Source organism: Atractosteus spatula, chromosome 16 (genome assembly GCF_055471065.1).
Source record: "Atractosteus spatula isolate fAtrSpa1 chromosome 16, fAtrSpa1.hap1, whole genome shotgun sequence".
NCBI classification, from domain to species: Eukaryota; Metazoa; Chordata; class Actinopteri; order Semionotiformes; family Lepisosteidae; genus Atractosteus; species Atractosteus spatula.
Genome location: NC_142721.1, coordinates 6,679,380 through 6,688,422, shown reverse-complemented (window position 1 = coordinate 6,688,422; position 9,043 = coordinate 6,679,380). Strand labels below are relative to the sequence as shown.

The following is a 9,043-nucleotide window of genomic DNA, read 5'->3' as shown; positions in this document are numbered from 1 at the left end:
AAAAAAGAGAATAGTAACAACTCAGATCATAAATAAAAAGTGAAAGGTCAATGGCATGATGTTAGACATTATTTTGTTTGTTTTTGACGTTTTGTACGCATTTGACACATGTTATAGTAGATGTGTTGAGCGCTGTAAACGGGACATCGGCTCTATAAACGTGTAATTTCTCACGTTTCCCAAGTTACAACGTGCAAATTCTGAAATGCATTGAAGGGCATGGGCTGTTGGTTTATGTAGTTCTTCTCGAGATTTGCCCCGCCTCTTCAGAGCGGTGCAGACTACATTTCCCACGAATCACTTCCCCCAAAGCACCTAGGGTTGGATTGTCCCTCTTAAGTAAGGTATAGCTTTGTAAAAGAAAGCTTTTTTAAGAGAATTGCGAAATGAGTTCCAGTGAGGATCATCAACACGGGACAAAAAGACCGGCGTCTCCGAACGAAGTACATTTTCTTTTTATGATTTAATAGACGATATAAAGGTGGTTGTTGATGTTCAGGTCTAAGGCCTCTCTGACTAGTGTTTAAAAACACTCTGCCGACGACTGAGCTGGCTTGTAGTAGTACTTCATTGCTTTCAATTGTGTGTAGCAGTCTGTTGGTTTTGCAAATCATCCTGAATGTAGTTGCGGTGTTTTGAAAAATTGAAAAATCGTTGGCTGCAGTAATGAGCAATAATGAACGATGCCTTTTGCTTTCGCTGGAAGAGCTACGTTTATAACTCGAGATCTGCATTAGAGCAGTATTTATGTTTGATTATTTTGCTGTTATCTTGAATTATCTGCAGTTATTTTGAACAAAAATCTACTGAACCCCTCGATTTTGGTGCTCTAAGACAATAAAGGATGTGCGTTTGTTTGCGATTTCACGCGTTTTTCTTCGGCTTCCTGCACCTTGATCAGATATTTAAAAAAAATACTTTTAAATCAGAGAAAATGTAATAACATAATAACTTAACTTTACTAACTTCATAAATTAAGTCTTATTGTTAAAAAAACGTTCGTTTGATTTTCCGGTTTCATGCAGCAAGTACAATATTGTCGTTTATTGCATTAAGTTGTTTTGTTTCTTGACAATTGATTATTTCAGTTAGAAAGTCTAGCAGAACTTAATAAAAAAAGAAATATAGGTTATCGGAAACGCATTGCGAGGGATGATAGCCGCAAAATGTACGTGCATGTTTGTTTTGTAATACAACGGCTTTAATATTGCGTTTGCTGAAGACAGCGTGGCTTAATGTAGTAACCTCAAGATGCTCACACGTAATGAAAGAGGATCTAGGACAAAATTAAAGTTGGCCGACCTTCCTCTTGAAACTCGTTCTCTCTCTCTGCAGCACGGGTCCAGCAGCTGGGATTCGGTGGATTTAGGTACCGACGAGCGGAAACAGAAGTTTTTGAGACTAATGGGAGCAGGAAAGGTAAGCTTGTGCTTCCCCGTTACAGCAGAGTTGCGGCAGTTTCAGTCCCTGGCACCTCAAGCTACACTACAGGCACTCCAGTAAACAAAACGGTATAAAACAAATGCAGCGGATGCAAACACAAGAAAGGGTAAATGGATGACTAGCTGGAATAAATGTGCTCATCAATGTTTCATTGAAGCTTTAGCAGACACAGTGAGAAATTGTGGCTTGGCAGTTTTCACAGCCTTAAGAATGCATCCAGCGTTAATTTTCTCTGAAAAGAGCCTCTCAAGGCCCCTGAGCCCAGTGCATAACTGGGTCTACTGTAGATAAGCCTAAGGACAAACGCGTCAATTTTGTATACAGTAGCCCGCGGAACTGTAGGCATTGCAAATGTATACCACTTATAAAACTTGGAAGAGGAATGAGAACAAAGTGGATTAATAATGGTTTCCTGAAATTAAAAAACCTTTTCTGCCAGAAATATTTCCAGATAACACTGCGTATCCATGTCTGTCTGCAGTTGCATGCAGTCTCACGCGCCAGCAAGCAGTGTTAATGGCCGGTGTGATATTGCAGTACGTTGTTGACTTTTTAAGAAATTAAAGTAAGCTTTTTTTTTTTTAGGCTGTGGAAAAAACTTCTAAATAAGCTCAGAGATGTAATTTTATGGCTGGCACAGTGGTTAGCATTGCTTCCTTGCAGTGCTGGGACCCTAGGTTCAATTTGCTGGGGCATTTGTTCAGATGTCCTGGCTGTGTTCCCCGTGAGAGAACTGGCCCTGGTGTGCGTGTGTGCATGTCTGTCTGTCCGTGTGTGCCCTGCGATGGACTGGCGTCCCATCCAGGGTGTATCCTGCCTTGGACCTACTGCTTGCTGGGATAGGCTCCGGCTGCACCACAACCCTGAATTGGATAAAGCAGTTAGAAAATACATGGATATAATTTTATTGGTCCTTGCAGTGAAAATGGGATATAAAAATAACCCCCCCATTGGTGGTCGAATCTCGATTCATCCCTCTTAGAGTTAGACAGGTACAAGGCTGACATTGTTCAGATCAGATCAGGATCTCTACAGATTGTCAGGCTTTAAAAAGGTAATGGTTTATTATCTTGTTCAGTTTTTCCTACAGTAGTGGTGACCAGGATTGAGTACTTTTTGTACCATGGACATAGTGCGGAGAAATAACTGCAGTTTGTAGACTCTTTAGCCCAATAATGCATTGTCCGACCACGTCTAAGTATTATCACAAAACAAAAGCATATGATTTTGTGAAGTGCCAAAAGACAAAAGGGTAACTTGTTAAAATTATGTATTCTAGAAGGAGCACACAGGACGCATTGTTATCGGAGACCACAAATCAACTTCACATTTCAGAACAGGTAACAAATGAAATTCCTACTTTAGTGTTCTATTCCAGCATTTTAAAGTAATCTTTAACAGCGCAGCCTCTGTTTTTTTTGTTTTTGTTTGTGGAGAGTTGCTTTCACAGTACATGCAATGGTTCATCGCAGACCTCATATATAATTCAATGCAAATCACTTATTAAAGAATATATATTGATGATGAAAGAGCATAAGATACTTTTTGAAAATCAAAGTAGCTTTTGTACAAGGGTTTATCTGCTTCAAGCGTTTGAAAGCTGTGTGCCTAAAATTGAAGGGAAAAGCAACCAAATCCCATCTCAGAAACTTAAAGCAGTGAAGTTGTATTATATATATACACACAAGGTATTTGAGAAGATACTTTGCTTGATGCTGTTGGTTAGCGTTAAGGTTACCTTTTAATAGATTAAGAATTGTTTAGCACTGATGACTGTCCTACAGGATTTAACATCAGTCCTGCATACACATGTAAAAAAAAAAACCCGTATGAATTCTAGAATGGTACTTACAGGATGTTGTGATCATCTGAAACTACCCATGTGAAAACTGGTATGTGAGAAGTGGCCGTGTGAAAATTAGTGAGTACTGTTTGAGTTTGAGTACTGCGGCACTTTGAAGCCCAAACGACAAATGTGGCTGGAAGTGGGGCATCAAACAGTATCCTCTTCCCGAGTTTGAAGCAAAAGGTCCAGATGATTAATAGTGGCAGTCCCAGGTTGGTTGGGTCTAATATAACCAATTTGAATCCCAAATATATAGAAAAAAATTACAGTATGCAGGTGTCAGCCATTATGTGGTTGAATCTCTACATATGCTTGCCTGTGTTTTAGGTTTGTTGAATACTCGGGAAGTGGAGGTTGTTTCTACGGTCACGTTAAAGTGTTTTTATGTGCGTGTGCTTTTCTGTGTATTAACAGGGGAGGAGGATAAAAGAATGAATTCAGAGCTAGAACACCAGTATCAACAAGGCCTGGATGGAAAACTCTCAGGGAGGAATAAGAGGCATTGTGGCCTAGGCTTCAGTGAGGTAAATACTGCCTGTGTATCTTCACTTCTGACACCGATATGAATATTAAGCTTTGGTTTCATAATTATTCTCTATATGTGAATGTAGCTTAATTAATAACTATTCCCTTTATGTGAATACTCATTTTACTTATAGAACAAAATGAATTGTTTTGCTGAGGGAATATATTGCCGTTTGTTGTTGTTGTCGAGGTGTATTACACTTCTTAAGAAAACAGAAAGAGCCTTGGACTCATCTTTCTAGTGAGGTTTCCTGTGGTATTTTAATTGGAAAATGTTTGTTATTCTTTATTTATAAGCGAACGTTGCAGTCTTTTTCAATACTCCCCAGCTGGAGCAGACCTTGTCAGGTCTCGTAAGCTAGGCACGGCTGGGGCAGGTCAACACAAGGATGGGAGACATCGAAGGAAAATGAAGTGGCTCATGTAAGCGGTGTTGGTGAACTAATATTCCTCTCCCAGCTCCATTTTGTAAGATTACAGATGTTTATTGGGGTCCTGACTAAATCCCACATTAGGCTCTCCCTGCGTGACTTGCCCAAATTTCCCCTTCATATAGCTGAAGTAATTTCTCTCCTCTCCATCTGACCTGATGTGGAGTGGAGCTGCCGCACATGGCGTTTGAACTACGGTTGAATTTGGCCCCCTCCATTATGTGAAGTGGGATGATAAGAGCTATGTGAATGCAAGGGATTCTTCGTTGTTATTAAGAGCTCTGTTTCTTTCACCCCCGCTAGCCCGATTCGCCTGAAGAGACCCAGAGCACGGCAGAGTCAGAAAAACAGGGCAGTCCAAAGGGCTCTATAAATAAACCCGAATCAAAGGAAGAGACTTCATCAGAACAAGAGGAGCCCAGTAAACAGGACGATCACACAGAAGACTGTGCAGACAGCAAAAAGGAAGAGAAGAAGAGTGGTTATAAAATGACATTTGTGAAGGCTTCGTAACTGGTCACAAAATGCTGTCTTTTTAATTCGTTATACTACTTTATACTATATACATGTTGTTTTCAGCACACCATCTCCCAGACATCTATTGGAATTTCTTAGTTTGAAAATAAAAATCAAGTCATTTTCATTTTCAATACTGCTGGCCTGCATCTTCAAGGTAATTACTCCCCTCTGTCCCCTAATTATTGAGTCTACTGCATCAACAGGGGAATGAGGAGAGCATGTGTATATATATATTTTTAACTCTTTTCTGGAATATGCATACGAAGAACATTTTGTAAAGAATTAGTGTGCATGGCATTCATTACATGTAACAGAACAGGGATGAATTAGCATAATAGCTCCTTTTACATTCTCTTTGAAGTCCATAGAGGAGAATAACAAATGTATATGAACTACCAGCCAAACATCAATAAATGGAAATACCCAAAATCTCTGTGGATGATCCTCAGTGGATTTATAAAGAAAACCCCCTCAATGTATTGGAATAACAGCAGAATAAGCAGAATAGTGGATGTGATTTTCAGTGACGTATGCCCTCCAGACTCATTAGTGCACGGGTCTCACAAATCGTGCTTGTCTTCTAAGTTTCAATCTTTGACTTTCCCCGATGTAAAAAGCTAAGAAATGTGGTCCCATTGCCCTCTAGGGAAATAAAGTTTTAAGAATGTTTTATAAGTTCAATATTTCTAATCTTAACATTGAACATTAGCTTATAAGGATTAGGATTTGTCATTGGTTCATAGGAAAGAAAGCGTTCACTAAAAACGTACCCTTACAAGAATCATCATTGAACTTCTGAGAGGTAGGGAGCCAACTTGGTTTTCTTGAAGCTAAACATAGAGATGCCATGTTTGAAGTTGAAGGTTCTGAGGACTGTCCATGGGTTTAGGACCAGGTTAAAACTGCAGTTCACACGCAGTCCACTTCCATACTATTATTTTGCATTTCATTTAAAGTATGTTATTCTATATGCTTTTTATTACCTTACAGATCTAGTAGGAGCAGTCGTCCATTTCCGTATATAAAGAAATCATCTGGTGTATTTGATCCTTCCAGGATGGTGCAAGATGCACAGAACAAACTGCAATGACGGCTGTATCAGAGAAGTAATGTTCTTATAGAAAAAAAACAAATTGCAGTACACAGAAAAGATCTCAAATGAAATTGGGTCGTTAGAATGAGGACTTCTTAAGAGAAATCAGAACATATTGAGATATTGAATTAAAAACAGTAATGGAAACTCAATTACCCCCCATTGTTTTTACAACCATTTCATCCAGGTTAAGGTCACCAGGGAGCCAGAGCCTATCCCAACAAGCAACGAGTGCAATGCAAGGTACACCCTGGACAGGATGCCAGTCCATCGCAGTCCGATAAGATTTTCAAAAATAGTTCTAAATAAATGACATACAGTATTTGAACATGTAAATTGCTAAAAATAAATATATAATTGGAAAATGTCAGAATGCCATCTATGTGATGAGAGCAATATAATTTACAGTTGTTAAAAACCACAAAAAAAGGAAATTGCATGTTGTCTAACATGCACAAAACATTAAAAATACTACACAGATTCTTGAACTACAGGGGCCAGTGCTGGAAGCACAAGATTTGCTATCAAGGCCAATACTACTTGTCTTCAGGTATATTCATGGATCTTGTTTATAGTGCACTAAAAACTGAAAATATGTGAAATAAAAATCATTTTACAAAGTAAAAAACAGTAGAGAGTAGATGGTCTTTTTTTTAAAATAGACAGCAACCCTGAGCTTGCTACAGGGAAAGAGCCTGACATACTGTATGCAGCAGGTTTAAATAATGAGGTCTACCCTCCTACATCCAAGCTCTTTGAGGTCAGTGCTCATTGATATTTATCTAACCTATAACATTCAAAAGACAGCTTTAAATGAAACATACCTAGCATTTTATACTCAATAATAGTCAAGATACCTGCAGAAACTTTTTCTCACATTGGGTACATAAGCTCAATAATTAATCTTGGGCTTTGTTGCGGAGATGAGTTTGGACGTACGGATGAGGATAGTTTAATGACAATGACTAAGAATACTGTACAAGAAATCTATTTGTGTGATGACAATAATTGGGAAACACAAAAAAACATACAATAGCTTGGACATAAAGGTGACCTGTATTGTTCACGCCATACCGTTTTGTAAATATTTGATGTTATGAACTAGTGCGAAGAAAAAATTGTAATTTCATATTCTATGTTGCCAATGGACCAACATGTACAAAGATTAATTATGATCCCTGCACAAATTCACAGCAGAGAATACTGTAGTAGCGTCAAATTAAAAATGCTCTTTAAAATGCAAAAGCTTTGAACTAAAGAAGTGTCTCAAGAAGTTTTTCTTTTATTGAAAGTTCACCTCTGTTGGCTGGATTCAGCTAAAGTTAGAATCCCTTTTCAAATAATAGAATGAAATGTAAAGAGGTCAAAGCAATCAATAAGAGTGTTCAAACAGAATCTGAGGTGCTGTGATGTACGTACATTTTGTACTTTTCCTTTGTACTCCGTTACTATGAAGAAAAGGTTACTTCACCAGCCTTGCAAAGGAGAACCAAAAAGGCATTTTTTGAAAGTAAATTCTAGTTTGTCAACTTGATTTGACTAGTTAGTCAAACTGAAATTGTATATTCTGATTAAGACAAGTTTACCATAACTTCACAATTAGAACTTTTTTTGTATTGTTGTTACGGAGTTCTGTTTTCATTTAATAAAATCAGAATTTCTGATTTGACTCGTGAAGACAATTCGGTTTTGGAATGTGTGCCAAGAAATCCTTTCACAAAGCAGTTTCCTTTCAAAGTGGTGCTAAACATTAAATGATTTATTGCAGATTAACACAAAAATGGACTTCAGATTTTTTTTTACATCTGCTTAAGACTCTCAGTCTTATCTTTTCTGTTTTAACAGTACATTTTTAAACATTTTAATAAATCTAAATAATGAGAAGAAATGCCTTTTTCAGTTTGTTGGGTAACCATAGGTGCGTATTTTCCAGTTCCCATCTGGTTCCTTTTGACCATTTTCTGTATTTAAGTCCTGTTGTACACATACCTTTTGACAATCAGTCTTGTTTATAATGTTGTTTATAAATACTTATATTGTTTATAATAAACACTATATGTACATACAGTATATACATGCGTAGACAAGTCAGTTTGATTTTTATGTCTGTTGACCTTTTCTATTGTTTTTAACTCATCAGCTCTAAATAAGCGATCAACGGATGATCAGGTGGGACTGACAGTATGTATGTTTCCTTCTGCTTCAGTCCAATTGCTTATCTTTCAGTCAGTACACCAGAAGGAGGGCAGTCCTGAAATTCACCAATAAGCACAGGATTTCGAACCAATGCATTTGACAGAGGATGAGATTTACATGCTGATGCAGAGTACTTTTAGCTGGAGCTACTGAATTCAGCACCTACTGAAGGCTATGTTGTATCCCAGTAAACTGCTACGACAATCTTGACTAAATAAAGGCATGTAGAGTATAACTATTTTAATTGTCAGATAAGCAGTCATAAGCGAGCAGTGTTACACAGGTGGGATAATAAGATTACCTTGATGTTCTCAATATGCTGTTCAAATCATAGTATAGTCTCAAAGTAATACCAAGGTTTCTAACTTCAATCAAATGTTGGATTCAGCTTTCAACAACATCAACAACACTGAAATAAGTACCTTTCTGAAGTGGATGTTAGGAGCACTTGAGAATAACCTCAGTCTGATCATAGTGTAATAAAGTTCTTTTCCATCTTAATATCAGACAGACAGCTGTAAAGTGTAGAAACTGCAGTTGTAGTATTTGATTAAAAAAAAACACACACATACACATTTAAAAGCAATCTGTAAAAATTACTATAAAAACAATTTAAGCTAAAGAAATCATGCACCAAAAGCAGTCCTTCAAGCCCTGCCACACCTTACCAAAAATAAGTGTTATTTTCAAAGCTGGTGCCAGGTGCTGTGAACTAAGTGTACTGGTGACTTTCAGAGATGAGACTTCCTCAGCAGTGACCTTGCCATCTTCCTCACACATGGCACCTGCAAATCCCTTTCAAGCTATAGCTGTCCACTTCAGCCCCAAAGTCCATCTTTCTTCTGCTTTTTAAGTGACCACTACTGCTAATTTCTGCAGTTTTTTAAAAAAAATATTGTATATATGTTTTTGTAGATAGCTCTTACAATTTCTTATGCTTTTCATGAAAACAGAATGTGGAAAAAAGACATTCATGGAGTAACTCATCCA

The 9,043-nt window shown here is 37.7% G+C and overlaps 1 protein-coding gene across 1 annotated transcript; it reads left to right on the top strand.

Moving 5' to 3' along the window:
• The first annotated feature begins 268 nt into the window (after positions 1-268).
• On the top strand, positions 269-5,433 carry c16h11orf58 (chromosome 16 C11orf58 homolog). The gene is made up of 5 exons (XM_088934647.1): positions 269-443; positions 1,336-1,419; positions 2,723-2,783; positions 3,704-3,813; positions 4,549-5,433. Exons 1-5 carry the CDS (start codon positions 387-389, stop codon positions 4,756-4,758), a joined length of 522 nt encoding a protein of 173 aa, XP_088790773.1. The 5' UTR covers positions 269-386; the 3' UTR covers positions 4,759-5,433.
• The last annotated feature ends 3,610 nt before the right edge of the window (positions 5,434-9,043 follow it).

Coding starts and splice junctions, on each gene's coding strand:
- c16h11orf58 (XM_088934647.1), top strand. CDS start 387: ATGAGTTCCAGTGAGGATCATCAACACGGGACAAAAAGACCGGCGTCT. Junction 1,420..2,722: donor GACTAATGGGAGCAGGAAAG/GTAAGCTTGTGC, acceptor TATGTATTCTAG/AAGGAGCACACAGGACGCAT. Junction 2,784..3,703: donor AACTTCACATTTCAGAACAG/GTAACAAATGAA, acceptor GTGTATTAACAG/GGGAGGAGGATAAAAGAATG.